At 34.7% G+C, this 21,320-nt stretch overlaps 1 protein-coding gene across 9 annotated transcripts in view; it reads right to left on the reverse strand.

Annotated features, from left to right (window-relative positions):
• Nucleotides 1–21,320, reverse strand: part of SOX6 (SRY-box 6) — a 691,286-nt gene that overhangs the window by 378,025 nt on the left and 291,941 nt on the right. For all 9 annotated transcript variants that reach the window (XM_029207695.1, XM_029207704.1, XM_029207698.1 and 6 more), the window contains one exon: nt 7,757–7,997. In XM_029207695.1, the coding sequence (XP_029063528.1) occupies nt 7,757–7,997 (241 nt within the window). The remainder of the gene's footprint in view (nt 1–7,756; nt 7,998–21,320) is intronic.

The following is a 21,320-nucleotide window of genomic DNA, read 5'->3' on the forward strand; positions in this document are numbered from 1 at the left end:
TAGAAAAATAATGCCTAGAGGTCACGGGACTGTAGTAATACCAAAATAATACTTAGGTTAAGGGTATAAAAAATAAATATGTCATCACATTGAAAGCTATATTAACAAAAGGAATAATAGCTTGAAGTTGTTCTTCTTTAAAAAGGTTACATTTCCCTTGGAAAGCAAGGAAAACTTCTTATTACAGAGGACAGTTAAACAGTGGGATAATTTGCATATCAAGGTAATTTAGGCACATTCACTAGATGTGTTCAAGAAAGGTTAGATATGTTCATGGAAGGAACAAAGTAGGGTCTTTCCTGCTTAGTGCAGGTGGTTTGACTCAATAATCAAAGAGAGCCCTTACAATCTCACCTCCAAATAAATGGTGGCAGCAGGATTTGTCATGTTAAGTTGACTTTATGGAAAGTAACCCTCTGCAAATTAAAATAAGAAGGTAGATCTGGAGGAGTACAAACACAACCCCAGCTTTCTGCTCCCAAAGCAACACGCTATCATATGTATCATCATCTTATTCATGCTAATCTAGAAGGACCTTAAGATGTTAGTCATGTAAATGACTGCATGCTATATAATATTTATATACATTACTTTCTATACCATAATGCTTAGAAACATTACAGAAATGTGCAGATTTCATTATTCCAGTTATGATATTTCATTACAGTGATGTATCCAAATCATCACTGAGGAAGAAGGAATTCTGTACAAGAAAGTGTACATTAATTAGAACTACCTATAGATTGAAATTTGCTTGTGAAGTTCTGCTTTAATTAGAAAATTATTGGTGTCCTGAGATCAGCTTCCTATGATTAATACTGACCAATTTTAATGAGAAGCTTATTTAGAAAAAAAAAATCTACTACATTCAAATGCCATTTAAATCCATCAAGAAAAGAAAAGCTGAGTAGAATAGGCCTGCTCAATCAAGCTGTTATGTTAGACGAGATCATCCCAGATTTTCTGAGTAACCAATCTTATTTTAAATAATTATCGAAAAGTGACTTTTCCTAAGTGTCTGGAAATGCTATAGAGCCCAAGCTACACTTTTGCCATGAAGGAATATTTGCAAATGGATATTGGATAGGAAAAATCAAACCATAGCAGCCCTGGCATCACTATGAGGTGTACACTAACAGCATATCGGTGAAAGAATGAAAACAAAATATTTATGAGACATAAAGGTATCACATAAAAACAAAGCAAACTAGAGGAATATTGGCTGAATCCCAGAAAAGATAATCCTTATGAACATGAAGGAATGCTGTAAATTGTAAGTGAATCATGGTGATGAAGTTCATTAAGAGATTCATATTACAGTCAGAGTTCTGCAAACCCTAGTCACTGGATCTTATACAGCCCGAAAGATTAAAATAAAAATAAACGTGACATATCCTATCTCCTTGAAAACATTCTGTACACACAATTTTATTACACTGAAAAAAAAAAAAAGAAAAGATACTGGGGTTTGATTTTCCTTGAACTGTCAAAATGCAAAAGAAATGCAAAAAGTCTTTGCACAGATGTAACAAAGTACTGGATTTTTATATTTTGGCAGGTGCTCAATATGCAGCCCACATAATCACACGTTAATGACTGGAGTGTGTTAATCAGCATGCATACCTGATTCCTTCTTGCCCGGGGGGGAAAAGCCAACTACTGCGGAGCATGTCAATGTTTCTACTTTCTATAAAGATTTTGATAATAGCTATGTAAGTAAGAAATCTTTTCCAAAAAGTATATTTAGAAAGATGTATTATATCAATAAAAACAATGATAAAATAATTCAAATTTCCATAAACATGGAGATATTTCCAAGTAGCATGCCAATAATCATTTTGTTTAAATAAGCCAGGTTTAGGAAAGTTTTTTTTTAAATATACATTTTTTAAGAGCAGGAATGAAACAGTGCACATAAGCAAGGTGTGCATACATAAAGGTGGTCAGTGTGTTAACACTAGACAGCATTAGTTGTCTATTTCACTACCTACACCATGCCATAAACATGGTTTTATTTTTTGGTCCAAACTGTAAGTAAATTTCTGTCATTAAGTTTCTGAGATGGGTTTAAAAACGGACAATACTGTATGCTAATATAGTTTCAAAGTTATAGAAAATGGGAAATCTCCCACAGGGCTTCCTGGAGAATGGTTTCATGACTCAGGGTCAAGGATAAACGTTTTCACTTATTACCAGAAGTCTAGGTTTGAATTTTACTTACAGAGAATGAATATCCAAAATTCTAAAATGGGAGTAGTAGTAACTGAATTTCTCAAGAAGTCTAAACTTCCCTAGTGTATGGACTTTTTTTCCCCAGTGCTTCATAGACCCAATCAGGTAACAAAAAGATGAACATAAACCTTGCACATAGTTCGGACCGGGTGAACCAGTGGGTTTCACTATACTTTCTAAAGTAAAAGTGAGGAAAATAATAAAAATAAAAAATAAATAAATTTTATTTGAGTGCTACCTACTACCTTAAATTACTAAATCTTACCAAAAACTGGGAACAATTCAAGTTTTTAAAATCTTTTAAAAGGTAACAAAATTAGAAATCTTCTAAAAGTCTGTCACAACATAAAGCATGGCTGGGAAGGATTAAATCCTCACCCAAAGTTCCTGGACTATGTTATCATGTAATGGCAACAGCTCCATTCCCAGGAATGGTACAAAGTCCACACCAGAATTTTTATGACTCAAAGCAAACTACATAGAACACTTCAAAGTTGATTAGCAACTTCATTGAACTGAAAGCAAGAAAGGCAGAGAGGAGAAATTGTTTGCAAGCAAGAAAGTATTGTTCCCAACAGTTATTTACTAAATATCTCAACATGCCTATTTTTTTTTTAATTACAACAAGAGACTTTATTGGTATCTTTTATTTATAGTGGAATATTATTTTTTAAACTTTTCTAGAAGATAAAACTTGGGGGAATTTAAGTAGGTCTCTAAAATAAGGAGTTCTGATATTCTGGGCCTGAGGGTCCAGTATGATTATTTCTACCTAATTAGACTAGTAGTTAAAAGCCAAATGCATATAATCCCATTTTGGCTTAAAATATATATCAGTATGAGAATGCATGTAAGTGCACAGGTGCACATGCATGCAAGAGGTCCCACTTAGAATCCTGTCACTTTGGGGATCTTGTAAGAGATACTGTTGGTGTCTGGCCCACATTCCCATAACCTACCCTGGAAGTCACCTGTAAATATCTCCCTATTAGGCAAAAAGCTTCTGTCCTCACACGGGACCATTCTTGGTCCAGAAGCAAGCCTTACCCTTCCCGTGCCCTGGTCTCATGGACTTCACTTCCTGTTCATTCTTGACTAAATTTCTGCCCACATGTATATTACATAACATATTCTCCTCACCCTCTGTGTGAATCTTGTCTTCGTCAGACTCTATGGGAACTCGTCAAAGAATAAACTCCCCAACTGTCCACTCTTCCACTTACCATCAAACTCTCACCCACACTACTGCAACAGTTTTCCTAATAGGTGCCCTTGTTTGTGGTTTTATCTCTTGCAATCCACTATGTACACAGCGGCTAATATGATCTTTTAAAAACATAAATCAAATCATGGTAGTCTCTCGCTTAAAATCTTCCAATGGCTTCCTCTTTCACTTGAAGTAAAGTCGAAACACCTCACTGTAGCCTATGATACCCCATAGTATCTGTCATCTGCCTGCCTCCTAGATTTCATCTCATACCATTCTCTCCCTCACCCATTCCACTGCAGACACTCCATTGTTTCCTATTGCTCAAACACACCAACCAAGACGTTTCTGCACTTACTATATATTCTAGCTGTGTGTCTTCCCCCAAATTTTTGCATAGTTGTCTCCCTTTCATTATTCAAATCTCAACTCAAATGTCACCTCTTCAAAAAGACCTTCCCTGGTTTGTTTAAAGTAGTCATTCTCAATAACATTTTCTTATTTAATTTTCTTTATTGCACTTACCATTGTCTAAAATTGTCTCACTCTGTGAGGGGATCATACCTGTCTTATTCACAAGAAAGTCCCTGTGCTTAGAACTTAGTAGGTGCTACACACTCAAGTAATCGTTAGCAGATAATCATTACACACAATATTATATGCTAGCCACTAAATATTACTACAAAATGTTCTTCATGCTTGTTTACATTAAAAAGAATGATACACTATACATTTTTTGATGAAAAAATTATGTGAATTTATTCCTGTCTAATGAATCAGTTCTAATGGGAGCAAAAACATATTTCAAATAGTGTCAAAATTCCTCTACAAAAAAGGCGCTGGTACACTGGTACCATAATGAAAATATTAGTGGTTGTACATAGTAAACAAGGACAGTGAATTCTTATTTACACTAACTTTTCAGCTTTCAAATGCATCTTACCAATTAACATAGCACACTAAATTTAAAATCGGACATTTTGGTGTCCATAATATAAGTAATGGTAATTAAAATCAGAGTCTAAAACTTTTTTATCTTCAATTGGTCTTGGAATGCTGATCTCTAAAATTTCTGTTCTCTAAGTTTCTATTCTCCTTTGCTTATTCCACAATGAATTTTTTCACTCGTTTGAAACTGTATAGTCTCATATTTTGTTGGAGTGCAACATCAAAATAATTAACCCAAATTTTAACATCTAAAGATTTTTTTTCTAATCCAGAGGTAGGGATTAGCAGAAATTCTCTGCTTTGTCTTTACCCTGTCTTACAGAAACACTCCTCTGTGGTGTTGATATTTCAAAGTAAAACCCTTCCTGAACCCAGTATATAAGAAACTTTTAGTGCCTGTTTCTAACTGTTCATGAGTGAGGGCCATCACAGAAAGCAAATTACAATGGAAACTGAGTTAAGCGCTGATAAAATCTCTGTTGTTGTTTTTAGACTTTCTTTTAAATTTTATTTCTCTACGCTGATTTTATGAGGTTCAATTACAGTGCATAACAAATAGGATCCACTGAAGAGAACTAAGTTTCACTTAACTTCGTAACAATTATTCCGGATTTAATATTTACTTGAATGTAGAATGAGGCAAAGTGTTTATTAAGTTTTACTCTCGTCACAGTCACCTTACTGCAACACATACACTCAATATATATAGGTTTGCAAGGCTGTCCAGAAACCTAAAATCCTTCTAGTGTTTTCCTTTGCTGTAAAGAAAAATTGGTCAGTGATATGACACTTGCAGTATAAGTCATTACAGGTCTGATGTTACACTTGTTATACATTATTGAATCTATCAAATGAAAAGGGAATTTCCAAATGCAGCTGCTATTTCCCAATTGTTAAATCCTTTTATTATACCATATAAGTACACAGCTGGGAAATACTATAGAGTGGGAGCTAAAACAAAATATTTTGGCTTCCGGACACATTCAGAATACACAAAGGCTCCAGTGCGAAGTAATGTTTGATATCAGAAGAGAATGAAAGTTTGAAAACATTTCCAGCAAGTATGATTTCTTTATATTAATATAACATATTTGTAAATTTAAACTATTTTAGACTACCATAAATCCCACTTGTAAATTTGGTAAGCAAATTATTAATATCTATTTTCTGACAAAATTTTAGATCATAAAACTTTGAGAATAACTCACCGAAGCAATTTTGCACTTGCCAATATACAAACTAAATTATACTAAGAAAAATAAGTAAAGAGTGCTCTAAAGAAGTAGAATTTGAACTGTATTATTTCTGCCTCAACCTGTATTTTCCAGTGTAGTTATTCTGATTTGTCCATGAGTATATTTGGCATAAAAGCTAAAATATATCTTGAACCTAACCTTTCTCCCTAGCCCATCTGCCTCCACACTAATCCAAGCCACCATCATCTCTTACCTGGATTTCTGAAATAGCTTCCCAGCAGGTCTTCCTCCTTTCACTCCATCTTCCCCACATCTATTCATATACAGTCACAGAACTATCTTTCTGAAATATTCTTAAACCCTTCGATGGCTTTCCATTGCACTTAGTATCAAATCTCACTTCCATAATGTTACCTACAAGGTCTTGTCGGATAACTAGCCCCTACCAATCTCTCCAACCATATCTGATGCTATGTCGCACCCTTGCTCATTACACTTCAGCTACAAGAACTATCTTTCATTTTCTGAAACTCAGCTATATTTTTCTCACCTCAGATATTTCATACATGATGTTCCCTCTGCTATTTTTACTCTTTCTTCTATTTTTTGCCTGGTTAGTTCTTATCATCCTTAGGTCAAAGAGGGCATTCCTATCCATCCATTCTAAATGAGGTTTATTTCATTATGTTCTCACATGGCATTATGTTCTTTTTCTTCTTAACACATATCAAATTTTAATTATATTTTTGTGTGTGTATATTTATTTTTGTTCCCTCTCCTAGATATAATCTCCATGAAGGCATAATCATGCATGTTTTATTTACTAGACAGCCAGTACCCAGCAGAATGCTGGGCACAGAGGAGGTGCACCATAATGATTTGTTGAAATAAAGATAAAACATAGCCGTATTATTTTGCCAAAAAGCCAGTGAGAGTGACTGAATATCTATTTCACCCATGCTATATTGGAGTTATAAAATGAACTGCTTATGTTCAATTAAAAAAACAGACTTTTATCCTTGCTTTATTATATCTTCTCTCTTCCCCCTATGCAAGGAAAACAAATCTTCCACAGGGTCTAACTGCATAATGATGATCCCCTTTCAACCTAAAGTTAGTCTAGAATAGTCTAGTCTAGTCCAATCCCCTATGTCTCAGCTACTGCTTCAGAGTACTAATTGTGCCTGCAGAATCATCTGAAAAAGAAAGATGTCTGCCTCCATAAATTATAAAATTAAGTCTTTGAATTGGTTCTGAAACATTAAGCATAGAGCAAGAATTTTAAAATGCTATTAGAGTAAAGGCATTTTTAAATATTACCTTAGTTTTTATTAAGGAACAAAACTTTTCCCCATTTCCCACTTAAAACACTTTTCATTAATTTAGCCAAAAGTTAAGACATGTAAAACAGGGTTTAAAATTCCTAATCTAATAAAATATGTTAAGATTTTGGTCAGTTTTAAATGTTAAAAAAGTTAATATTTTTGCTTTAAACTAGATAAGTAATGTCACTTATTATGGTACCTGTTTTGATGGTTACAGGTAGAATTTAACATAGAAAAGCTGGCTAATACACTGCATGTATTGGACATTGTTTTTCTACCTTTAGGGCAAACTCCTGCAGTTTGATTGAATGATACTCAGGAGCTCTGCATGTCCTTTTGAAATTAATATATAGGCAAATAAGTGAGAAAAGCTTTATTATAAATCAAGAATTACTGTTAAAAATGATAAATACCTGCATTTCCTCACTGAAGATGTATTCACTATATGACCTCATTCACATAGATATGTTTGCTTATTATAATTTTTCAATATTAATACATAGCCGCACTTTACTGGATCATACTACCTATTTTGTGGTATTATCAAGGTCACCACCTTAAATACAGAGAATCAGAGAATAAGATAACCAAATCTCCCCCGAAATTAAATTAAATATCTTTTGGCAAGTCAACCTAATAATGGACAAAAACAAAACCACAAACCATTTTCCAATTTTTCTCACTAACTAGTATTAATATATTAATAGTATACAAGGTGGTCATTTTCAGCGCCTGAACACAAATAACTCTAATGATACAGATTCTGAGCTTTCTCTAAAACACTTATTTGTAATGAGCCCATAATAACAGACATACTTGGTGACAGTGACCAGATTTTAAAAGCTCACCATTCTTTGCTGAGACGACAGAACACTGTCCCAGTCAGCATCCTGTTGAATGGTATTGACAAGTGTTGGTAGCTCCTCAGAGTGAGGTTTGTTGTGCATTATGGGGTGCAGAGGCAGATGGGAGGCCACATGTTGATCACTGCCCTCTTCCTTTTCCCTTGAGGTCAAATCTTGGGTCATTGCTTCCTCTCCATCAGCTGCACAGGCAAATGGAGAGGTGGCTTGCTTGGAAGACATTCTTCTGCAGAATAAGGAAACAGCATGGATTTTTAAAAGGGCTGTCAATGACAAAAGAATAAACCATCCCTAACATGTGACTAATTCAGGAAAAAGGGAAAGTTCTCTAACTTCAGAAATGTTTATGATCTACTCTAAACCACTGAAAAAGAACTCTTAGCTTATCTGTTCCACTTTCCCTCTTTCCTTTTAACTCAAGCAAACTTCTTCCCAGTAATTGCTGCACATTTTCTTTCTCACCAGTCCACAAATGAAATTTTTATGGAATAAGTTTTCATAATGTATAGTATATGTATGTGTGTATTTTTCCTCCCAGTTCTCCCAACTAGATTATTGAGAGTAATTCAGTTGATGGCTAGCAATGAAAAAAAATGAATGAATGAACAGCAAATGAGCCAGTTTGGAGGATAAGTTGAAATTACAAATATCCAAATTTCTCTTATGCTTTATGTAGGAACAAAGGAAGTCTATGTAAGAAAATACAATCAGGAGAGTAAGCAATCTATGATAAAAATCCTAAACAAACTTGGTCCTGACTTCTTAGTTTATACCTTGTATTATGAGTACTAGGCCTAACACTGATTAGTGTCAATCTGATCTTTTTCTAAAGACCTTCAAGCTGTGTCAATCGCTACAAGTAAACTTTTAAGTGACATACTGATTGAGTAGCTGACAATGCTAGATTAGTTTTAAGGCAATTTTGTGACATTTTAATTGAGTATATGAAATAACTATGCTTCTATTTTATATTAGAAAGTACATATAAGATTCAAAGCATTTACTATGAAGAGTAAAATGCCTACTATTCATAATCTTAAAACTCCAAAAACAATTACTGCACATTCTTCTATGTATCCACAAGTAAACATAACTACACTCAGCACAGTGAAGACAAGGTCTTCATTCTGTGCTTTCATATACAATCAGAAAATCATGATTGTTAGACAGAATTTCAAAACTTTTAGAATATCACTTTATCGAAATGATTTTCTTAGAAAAATGTTTAGAAATAAAATCACCAGAAGTTTATAACTTAAAAGAAGAGGCAATTGAGTATATTTTCTAAAACTTTACATTGTTTTTGGTTTATAGTACAGTTAGCCCTAAAATTGCTGTGTAACGAAAGGAATAAAATCTCCACCTTAATTGCTCTTTAACATTAATTGATTTCTTACTATTTTTTTAAAATGCACAAATCAGTTAACATAGGAAACCACATGAGCATTTTTCAAATTAGCAAATCATTAACTTGCTAGTACTGTTTCTACAGACAAATAAATACTGATTAAAGGGTCTAGAAATCTGAGATTAACAGTTAAATTTACAAATCTGTCACATGCTTTCATGAATATTGCAGTGAAGGAAATATCAAGTGCAAAGAAAAATAATTAAGTTAATTCCAATTTAAACAGTAGTTTTTATGTAGCAGCCCATGTTTCACATAGGATTTAACAGCTAATGCTAAATTTCTCACAATTAATGAGGGGGCTCAGATTTAGTATCCTACAGTGAAAAAAATTAATGTAAGATCAGCTAATCTAATTATGCACAGTTCTAAATAAAAGTATTACGGGCTTTTGAAGTGCTTTGAAACACATTAAAATGCTGATACCTACTTATAATAATCATTCTACAAATAATAAAAATTTAATCTACTAGATTTGATACTAGAAAATAATATGGAGGAAAAAAAGTACAGAAGTATGTCTATGTTTTCTTTGAGGAGAAAGAAAAATGTTCTAATGAGTACTTTATCAAAGAATTAGATAAGTATATCCTTGACTAATTTCTATCAATAATGACAAATGGAGAAATGCATATAAACTTACAGAAAATGATACCAAATGATGTTTCTTGTAATACAGGAATCATCTAGAACTTACTTCATTAGCCTCATAAATACTATAGTAAAACCAGGCAAATTATAACTCTTTTGCAAATTTATCAAGAGCTTGCCATTAACAAGAAGAGTGTTTTCATAGTTCAGATAATAACAGTACCAATAATGTAATCATTCATATTAAAGACAAAAGAATGAATTTACTGCTGCTTTTTAAAACAGCTAAATACAATTGAAAGTCATAATCCAAAACTCAGAGTGACTTTAGTTCCCCAACAAACGTCCTCTTATTATAAAGTGACTTGGCTCCTTCCAATAGCAATATCTGTGATTGTTGGTTTAGTATAAATTAATCACAACACAAAACCCAAAATGAAAAGTCTCTTAAGAATAATTTCAACTATAAACTGCACCAATGAACAATAGTGCACAATCCTAATTAAACACAACCATGCAGCTGTAAAAATAGACTAAAGCTGTCCAAAGCTATGGGTTGAGTTTAAAGGCTGGTTTGTTAGAGTGTTTTCTTAAGGAAGGCTGGGCCCTCTGTCTTAATCAGCCAATAAATTACTTCCTGCAATTACATTAAATAGAAAATTATTTTCAAATGGGGAGTGTTAATTGAAAATCAAAATTCAGAGGGAAGTTTAGAAATTACACGCTGAATACAATTAGTGAGGAAAGGCTTCACCTCTACTTCATCAACAGTCTTCTGGTGATTCCTCCAGTGACCATTCAGGAAAGCTACCAATTTATAACATCACACACTGTCTTTTATTTTGCACCTACAAATACAAATGTGTATCAAGGTTGCAAATAAAAGATAGGCTGCCAAAAAAAAAGCAATATTAAATCTGACTGTTCATCCTCAGTTCACATCATCATTAAGGGACAAGAAGAGGGGAAAGGTAAGACAATAATGCTTAGAAACCAAGGAAGGCATACTCAACTTCAAAATCCCTCCCTTTAGCAAAGGAATTAACATTTTTTTGTTCCAAGAATACTTTTCCGTATCATATTTAATTTAATTTCTTGTGTTTCCTTTAGTTCTCAATATGTTGTTAGCAGAAAAAAAGGTGATTCTTTTTCTTTTAGCTAGGTATTGCCCCCCTGTAGACATTTCCTTTTGATAAAATTGTTGGGCTTCTTTCAGGTTTGTTTTTTATTGATGGTTTTGTTGTAGCTTTTTGTTTCGGATGGTGATTTTCTTGCATTTTTTTTTTGCGGTACGCGGGCCTCTCACTGTTGTGGCCTCTCCCGTTGCGGAGCACAGGCTCCAGATGCGCAGGCTCAGCGGCCATGGCTCACGGGCCCAGCCGCTCCGCGGCATGTGGGATCTTCCCGGACCAGGGCATGAACCCGTGTTCCCTGCATCAGCAGGCAGACTCTCAACCACTGCGCCACCAGGGAAGCCCTGTTGCATTTTTAAAAGGAAAATGTGCACAAATTCTTTTTAATGCAGTTTTAAGTGTCTTGGATTTACTGATTATTAGATTCAATTTACTGATTATTTTTTGCAAAATTATTTGTTATAGAATCCATGAATTTACTGATTACATCCTCATTCATTTCACTACTTCTTTACTTTAGCTTTCCCTTTTACTAGACCAACTAAACTGTATTCTAGAAGTTGCAAAGATACTTGACTTTTGGTAATACCTTTACCTAGCATGATAGTCATTGCACCATGGCTACTCTCCTACAAAAACTCATAAATCAAATATACACTTGCTTTAATGATTTAAAATATCACATGGGATGCTTACTTTTATTTTTAATCCTCATGTTAGTAATTTTTCATTACAAAAACTTTCACTCCCAGTGTATTAGAACAGTATCTTACTTTAGCTGCTGCCATATACAACTAATAAGCAAAAGAATTAAAATCCTTGTGAAAACGGTCAATTTCTATGTGACTTAACTTTGTTTTATTTTTGCACTATTATAACTTAAAAATCATTCAAATGAATTGTTTTTTTAATTTGTATTAAAAAAAAAATCTCCCTAGTTATACCCCTTGAAAACAGGGGTTTATAATGGAAGTGCTGACACAACCCTAACTAAAGCAGCGCAAATGTTGCCGCTATAATACACAAAATCAAGTTCTATTATTCTAAACTATCCTCGCTCATGGGATTTTTCTTTACTGTGCTCCCAGCCAAACTGCTGAAGCATGAAAAATTTAAATGCAATCAAATGCGCCCAATTCTACTTTACCAGAACAAGTGTCTACAGTGGTACAATCTTAAAAGGAGATGCAACAGATTTGTTTGGTGTTTTTTTTAACTGTTTATTTATAATACAGTGCATTGGAGATAAAATAAAAGAGGAAATTACACTCACATGGTACCAGTGTATTGACTACACAGAGTACATTATAATCAGAGAGAAAAACTACATTGTCAACTTATCACATTGGTTAAACAAGATGGTTTTCTGGGGCATAGCTATTATCAAGTAAAACCTCCAAAGAGAATAACATATCTTTGGACACATAAAACTAAATTCCCATCATGTGTTCCCGAGTTTGAAATGTCTCTGCCCAGCAGATCAAGTGAATTCCCAGGATGCCAGCCGTTGGGAAGAACTTCAGGGCTTAGGACTTTTGAAAATGAGATTGTAGGAGATAAAGTCTCCAGTAAGTGATAAAGTTTTCTAGGAAGCCAGTAGTAGTACCTCTAGGAAGATTATAATTATTTTACTCCAAAACCCCAGTATAAAAGCTGAATGTTTAGACCATTACCAACCTACTCAGACGGTAAATTTCCTTTATGTTCTTTAACAAGAAATCAAGATTAGCTGGTCCAAGACTTGATAAAATGATGAGGACTGGATATCTACACATTAAGTCCTCTATCTCAGAAAAACCTTATTTTCTAGAACTTTAAATCTTTCTTATTTGATGGTGCTATTTAAAAAAGAAAAAACAGTTATTTTTATGTCTAAAAGTTAGGATTTTTTAAAACAACTTTCTCATAAGGCATAGTCACTTGAAATTACTTTTTTTTTCTTTACCATTGCTTGGAAGGAATTCACCTCAAAACTATCATTTGGGACTGACATGATTATCCAAAGGAGCCACTGAATTTATTACAACAATATTTTTAACCTGTTTTTTCAAATGTTTTCATTACTTCTGAGATTATTATCAAATGGCATTCACTTTTTACGTGTGTTACATTTACTCAAAACAAGCCCTGTTTTTAACATAAAGCAACATTTTAATAGTTGGTTTACTTAAAGAAAAAATTAAAATTTCAGGCCAACATTCACATTTCTTTTTGCAACTCAGCCCCAGGCTACCAAGGTAGACTTATTTCAGTCAGGTAGTTCACTGTTAATTTAATGCTGCAATTGATCTGATACTGAGAAATAAACAAATAATTTTCCAAAAATATAACACAGTGCCTCTCATTTTAAGGAGCATGAGTAACAGATATGTTCAGCTGCCAAAATGCACAATACCCAGGGACCCCTACAAAGAACGCCAGGCCACCCAGCCTAGGGTAAAGAATGATTTTAAAACCCTCTTCCTGTACCTCTAATTCCCACATTTAAGTATTGGAGGGAGGGTGGACAGGCAGGGGGAGGGACCCTTATTTCAGACATTAAAATGAAGATAACCCTTTTAAAACTTTTCCTGCTTAATTCAGGTAAAGCCTGAGGGTTGTTATTGATTCTTGTACTGTTTTATCCAGCGCTACTGCCTGTCCCTCACTCCACCTCCAATCTTCCCTAGGCTTCTGCCAGGTTTTTCTCTCTCTTCTATCTCTTTAATAAGCAAACAAGAAAATTCCATGAAAAAGAAACTTATAAGCTTTCAGAGTTACCTTGGAGAGTTATAAACCTATCTTTTAAAGTCTGTAGTGGCTCTTTCAGATATTGTCTGTATATGGTCACATATACAGACAATATCTGTTAGAAGAAAACTCATTGATTTGAGTTAGTTGTCAAATCAGTAGTGATGAGGGAAATGAAATACGCTGGAGCCCTTGAAGTATGTCTAAGAAAGGGCTTAAATTAATGGATTTTGACTTATTTAAGGCTTCTAATTTTTCACACCAAAGCTCCAAAACTGTATTCAAAGGCCTTCTGAGGTTCTTACAAAACAGGGACTACCTGGAACAGATTCTTCTCAAGTCATCAAAAGTTTGTGTTTCTAGAGTTTATATTTAGCTGACAATATTGCTGTCACTTTATATAGCTTAAGACTGTTCTTTGGACTAGAGCTCATATGTCTTGGAATGCTTTGACTCATGAATTGTTTCTCCTGATAATGTTACATCACGTAACCATCTCTGTCTAATTGGTTAGTATCTGCTGGAGGAGGCAGGCAACCAGCCTAATGACTGGTCTGCCTGACTGACTGCCTATGGAAAACCTATAATTATTACATGTGTCTCTGAGTATCCAGTTTCTTCCTGGGATCAAAACAACTTGCCTTCATGTCACCTCTATCTATACTTTTTGCTTGATAGAAACAATATTGAATTTTTCCCAAAGCTTATCTACCAGTAACTTGTTGAGATCTTTGCTTTGGAAAGCCAGGCCCAGAATATATAAATAAAACCAGTCACCTAACAATAAGAGCAAAACCAAACAATGGCTACTATAAATACACACTAACTAAGAGGATTTTAATCAAGCACAATGACTTTATAACTCAAATGAAAGACTTCTATGCGGCTTGAGTGAAAGAAAGCTGTCTAAAATAATAGCAGAATGAATTTATTGATATACATTCACTTTGAATCTCCTCTTCATATGAAATGAGAACCATAATTTTTAAAGTGAATACCAAACATGTCTTTGTCAGCTTAAAACCAATCCACAAATATGGAAGCCCAATATGGATATCGTATCCAATTATCAATAAATATTATAAGCCAGGACAATAACTTCTCAGAGAGAAAGGGTAGGTAGGAAGCTGTCACTATACTTTTCCATTCTCATCTCTATTTCCACTTTTTAATATTGCCAGAAAAAAGAGAAAAATGAAAATTTATACTATATGAATAGTTTCAAAAAATGAAAGCTCACACATAGTGCGAGTGAGCAAAATTAGATAAAGAAGCTAATCTCTGAGATTCTCCTTTAGCTAAATAAAGCAAGCCAGCAATTTCTCTCTTTCATGTAATGAAATAAGGTATAAATTTCAGGTTCTTATCAAATAAGAGGAGGAGGACCAGGAAGAAGAGGAATGGGGAGGGGAACAGGAGAGGGTGGGGAAGGAGAGGAGAAGGGGGAGGGACGAAGGGGAAAGGGAAGAGAGAAACAGCCATGGCTTTGCAGTTCATTTTCAGTTTGTCTACTTAATGAAAACCTCATTGTACAACCCTGAAAACCATTTCCAGCAGGCAAAGTATTTCTGATTCAGCAGAGGTTACACAAGCATCAAAGCAGTTAAATATAGGTGCCAAGCCACATTGCCAGGAGCTCTTAGTACTGTGAGTTAGTGTTACCTGACGACAGCTTAGTGAATATAAAATTACTTGTTTCTCCAAATGAAGACAATCAAATTGCCACCTTCCATTGTAATAATGCACAACTAGTGATCAGCAAAGTGCAAACATAATTACCATGAAGAAAACAAAAAATCAAATCTAAATCTCTCTACAGAGTAAACACATCTATCTGGCTTCCCCCAAAAAGGAGTGCATTTCAATGCTGAATGCTGTGATGCAATCTTTGTTATTTAGCAAGACTTATTAGTCTTACAGTAAATTAAAATGGAAAACAACAAGAAAGGCCAATTAACAAAAAGTGAATACAAATACCAATAAGAGTACTACAACTTTCCAGACAGAGTATAAGGCCTACAAATTGTATCACTGCCATTTGACCTGATAATGTTAAGTGTATGTCAGCAGCACCACCATTATAAAAACTACGCTTCCCTTCTTTCTAGCCTAGAAACCTTTCAGCAGGTCGAAAAAGACAGGTATTATCCAAGCTCAAAAGCTTTTGTCTTAACTTTTCCTTAAAAGAAAAAAGTTAGGCCTTATTGTCTTCTACAGTGACCTGTATTTTTGAGGTTGAAAATTCACCTCACAAAATTGATTTATTATCTCTATCCAAGTTTAGAAAAATAACCAAGCATAGGCTACATGTCCACAATTTTTATTACTGAGACACTCAGCATCTGGAATTCCTGTCCAAATGTGGCGGCCAGGCTGGGCCACTATGAAAGTGATTTCAGTAACCCATAGCTGGGTTAGTATTAAAGACCTAAAAATTTGACATGGTTTTCCCATACCCTGAAGATTTCTAAGTAATCTATATAAATATAGATGTTGCTCCAATCAAACTGCTTTCTTAAAAGCTCTCTTACTAAAGTGATTTTCTATCCATCTAACTCAAAATTTAAAACACTCAGATTTACATCATCCCTTCCAATATGGCAAAAACTATCTTTTCCATCTCAAAACACTCCTAACATAGGGGTTTTCTTCTTTCACCAATAATGTCTTCCTTTTCATTAAAATATGCTCAACATTGCTAATTATTAGAAAAATGCATATCAAAACTACAACGAGGTATCACCTCACACTGGTCAGAATGGTCATCATCAAAACGTCTACAAATAATAAATGCTGGAGTGGGTGTGGAGAAAACAGAACCCTCCTACACTGTTGGTAGAAATGTAAATTGGTGCAGCCACTATGGAGAACAGGATGGAGCTTCCTTAAAAGAGTAAAAATGGAGCTACCATATGATGCAGCAATCCGACTCCTGGGCATATATCCAGAAAAGACAAAGACTCTAATTCAAAAAGATACATGCACCCCAATGTTCACTGCAGTAGTATTTATAATAGCCAAGACATGAAAGCAACCTAAATGTCCATCAACAGATGAATGGCTAAAGAAGATTTGGTACATATATACAATGGAATATTACTCAGCCATAAAAAAGAATGGAATAATGCCATTTGCAGCAACATGGATGGACTTGGAGATTATCATACTAAGTGAAGTAAGTCAGACAGAGAAAGACAAATATCATATAATATCACTTATATGTCAAATCTTAAAAAATGATACAAATGAACTTATTTACAAAGCAGAAATATATATATCAATTAAAAAATTTAAAAAATAATGTCCCCCTTTTTATCAGAAAGGTATCTTACAGATAATACCTGATATTCCATTTTAACCTGATATCTCTATTCTAAATAATTTCATTTAGAATCCTCTAACTCAAAAATGGACCAGTTGGGGCTTCCCTGGTGGCGCAGTGGTTGAGAGTCCACCTGACGATGCAGGGGACATGGGTTCGTGCCCCGGTCCGGGAAGATCCCACATGCCGCGGAGCTGCTGGGCCCATGAGCCATGGCCGCTGAGCCTGCACGTCCGGAGCCTGTGCTCCGCAACGGGAGATGCCACAACAGTGAGAGGCCCGCGTACCACAAAAAAAAAAAGAAAAAAAAAAAAAAATGGACCAGTTGAAGGAGAAGGGGTAGCACAGCAAAGAATGAAAGTGCAATGAATTAGGGACCATCAACAACATAAGATTCCCTGAGCTTGAATATCAGCATTTAAATTCAGACATTTGCAATCAGATAGATCATTCCTTTGAAGGATGCTTTCATCCTTTATAAACCTGAAATGGCCAGTCTTACATTGCATTCCTATTCCACCATTCCTCCATTTTATTAGGAAAGAGTGGAGGAAAGGGAGAGATGAAGGTACTGGGTTGACTTTGTGGCAAAATCAAAAGCAGAATAAGGACAGGAGAAACAGGAGAAAGGGAAAGTCTAAAGTCTAGTGCAAGTTTTATTGTGATTTGAAATAAATTTCATATCATTAAGAGAAGTCTGCATGTGAGGAATAAGATAGTTTTAAAGGAAAGATCTTTTTCCTTCACCTTGCCAAAAAAGTTTTTTCCGCGAAGGACCTTACTTATAAGCTTAACACAATAAAAACCTCCCTACAAGGGTGGTGGTGGTGGTGGTGGTGGTGGTGGTGGCAATCAGTATTTTTTTAACTTCAATGATGAGTAATTTAATATGTTCCTAAAATTATGATCCTACAGAATACTCCTTACAACATAGTAATAATAAAAAGTGTCCACAAAAAGAGAAAAGGAAATCTATTGTCAGAAAATGTCTTCCAGACCCAGGGAGATAAATGCTTGCATAAATATTATCAAAAGCTTATGGCAAGTGGAAGAACAACAGAAAACATTCATAGATTTGGGTTTTTTTTTTTTAAGTTTATTCTATATGTTCCATGAAGATAGGGATTATGTCTGTCTTGTTCATTACTGGGTCCCCAGTGAGCAGCATAGTGTACAACACATCGTAGATAATTGATAATGTTGGGGGAAAAAGAGTGAAGAAAAATTAGGGAGGGAGAGATGAGCAAATAGCTTATTTTTTTTAATTAAGATGAATAGATAATCATAGAAAATGCCACTCACATGTTAATGCTGCCAACCTAAACATTATTCTTTCTCTATATTCTTTTTACCAAAATCTCATTCCTTAACATCTAAATCATTATTTTTACATCTAGATCCCCAACAATGAGCTCTCTTTCACCTCCCTGAAATACAACAGTCCTCAAATGACTGCTAGAAAAGTACATCAAGATTATACCAAGATATACTTTGCTATGTCATACTCAACAAAACAAAATTGTATTCATCATTTTCCTCAACACCCTCCCTCATCTATTCACACCCAGAGGAGTATCATGCTCAGCATGATCCAAGTTCAAAACATGAACCCTACATCCATCTCCTCTTTTTTATCCTTGCTCCTCATTGCCAGCCTGTCATTAAGCTCCATCAACACTTTCTTAATAATGTTTTCATGCTCACACCTTCTTACCACACTCATAATCACCTTAGTACAGGGCTTTATTACACTTCATACCTAGACTCTTGCAACAGACTGTAAACTGATTTCCCTAATTTCAGCATCTCCAGCTCCAAATCAATCTTACTGCCACTCCTATTATCAGGCCACTCTCTTGCTCGAGAAAAATCAGTGGCTCTCCCCTGATGACAGAAAAAGTCCAAACTCCTGACTATGGCATTCAAGGCCCTCCATCCAGATCCAATCAATCTTTCTAAACTTATCTTCTAGTAGTCTACACTTTAACCTTCTACTCTACTAGACTGATATACTCGGACTTCACTTATTGCTGCCCCCCAGACTTTGCTCTGCCTGTCTCTCCCTATTTCCCTCGCCTTCCTTTCTTATCTCTAGGAAGCCAACTGAGCCTATTCCAGGTAACTAGGTCCACCCTTCTAATCACTTCTAATAAGTGCTCTGAAATTTTATTTTTTATATAACTCATTCAACACAACGCATATTATCTTACACAATCTTTTTAAAATATATGCTATAATTATATGTTTATATGTAATCCCAACCAGATTACAAACTTTTCAAGGGCAAGAATAAAATACTAGGCTTCTCTGTATTCCCACAGCACTTAGTACAATATTTTGCACAAAGAAAACACTCAATAAATATTTGCCTAATTACTTAAATTTTATTAAATGAATAGGCAGAATTAAAATTAGGATATTATACTTAACCAGAGGATTTAAAGTAAAACTTCTAGATCTCTGTGCATAACTTGGTTTTTCAGGGCTGTCTCCTCTTCCCCCACCCTCTGGCCAATTAAATTCAGTTCATACTTTAAATGTTTTACGTATTCTATGGAAAAAAAAACAAATCATCAATCTATGTTGTTAGAAACATTCAAAAGATGGATAGATGGACAGACAGACAAAGAGCTATGGATGGATGGATAGATGTTGGAGAGATGGTTGAAAAGATACAGAAATAGTATTTGCTAGACGTTTAGAAAGTACCAATCCCTATGCTGAGCGCTGCTACATGTATTATCTCACTTAGTTCTCAAAACAATTATAGGAGTTAGATAATGTACATTATCCCTCTTTTACAGAAAAGGAAATCAAGGCACAAAATTTTGTATTTAAAAAAAATATTAAGACTTGCCTAAGGTCATATCTAATTAATAAAGAAGGCAGAATCTGAACTCAGATGGTCTAACTCCAGGGCAGATGCCATTACAATTAAAGGTAACTGATAGTAAATCTAAATTAAATGAATTAACTATTTTCAATTATCAACTGAATTTTTCTTTATTAGTTCATATACTTCCTATAGAATTTTATTTTTAATATTCCGGCTGGATATACTAGATACTCATTTAATCCAAACGTCAAAGAATTTTCTGTCTTCATTTTTCCCTTTTTCCTTCCTTTCTACTTCTAGGATTTGAGGTATTTAATTACTGGTTAACAACTATAAAAGGAGAGGGGGAAGCAGAAAGGAGAACAGGTGACCTTCTAACCAATCCATTTGACTCTCTGACAGTTTGACAACAAAATTGGTTACAGAAGTAGTTAAACCTATTGGCACACAAGTCTTAAAGGTTCACTGTAGTTTTCATACAGTAAATTTTTTGGTCATTAACTATCCATGCTTGCCCTGGCATGCTTTTTCTGGGTAGCCTAGATGACCAGCAGTTAACTATATTCTTATACAGACAATTGTGACATAAAATAAGGATGTCACTTCCCATTCATTTCAAGGTCCAGAGAAATATGAGATCCAATTTCTACCTTACAGCTCTTACCAGAAAAGCCATACCAGAAGCATCATATACAACCGGAGCTGTTTCACTACAAAAGTAGGTGTTGAGGACAGCCTTGAGGGAAAATGAGATGAAGTACTTGAGCAGTATATATTTAACACACCACCCATCTAGAATTCATTTCAGGGAAGGCAGAGTTAATTTAAATATCCTCTTAAAATGTGACAACCATATAACATTACATACACCCTAACTTCTGGGAGAAAAAACAGAAAAAGTCCATACCCAAGGGCATTCAGTTTTATAAATTGTAATTCTCTGCGAAAGTTGAAGAAAGGTTTTCACTACCAACTGAAATTTCCACATTTTTTATATACACCAAACAGTCAAGATTCACAAATAAAGTGCTGCTATCTTGTATTTTTCCCTCATTACCTCCACCACCCCTCCCCATTCCTTACAGCTATTTGCTTGAAGTTTCTCACTTGCATTTGCTGGTAACATATTATCATAAACAGCTCCAGGAGATGAGAATCCAATTGTTTCCATGAATCATTGCACAGAATTGTTTGAGTTATCATTATAGAAGACAAGTATGACTACCCACTGTCTTGCACACCAAGGGATTCTTTACTAAGTACCTATATGCACACCTATCAAGCCACAGAAGTTCTAGTTTTCCCAAGCTTAGTTATGGTGGAAAAAATCCGCATTATTTATCCAGCTTTGTTTTTTCTTCTCATATAAGCACCGCCTCACAATTTCCCAAAATAGAAACACTTTTACATGCCTCATCTATTAATTTTTTAATTTCTTCAAAAGTAAATCTTTTATTTGCATCCATGGTGCCTAGAATTGGAAAACTGCTACCAGTCTTAACATAATCTGCTGTCAGAAGGAAAAGTGT

The sequence above is a fragment of the Monodon monoceros genome, unplaced genomic scaffold (genome assembly GCF_005190385.1).
Source record: "Monodon monoceros isolate NGI ecotype Baffin Bay Population unplaced genomic scaffold, NGI_Narwhal_1 Super_Scaffold_7, whole genome shotgun sequence".
Lineage (NCBI taxonomy): Eukaryota > Metazoa > Chordata > Mammalia > Artiodactyla > Monodontidae > Monodon > Monodon monoceros.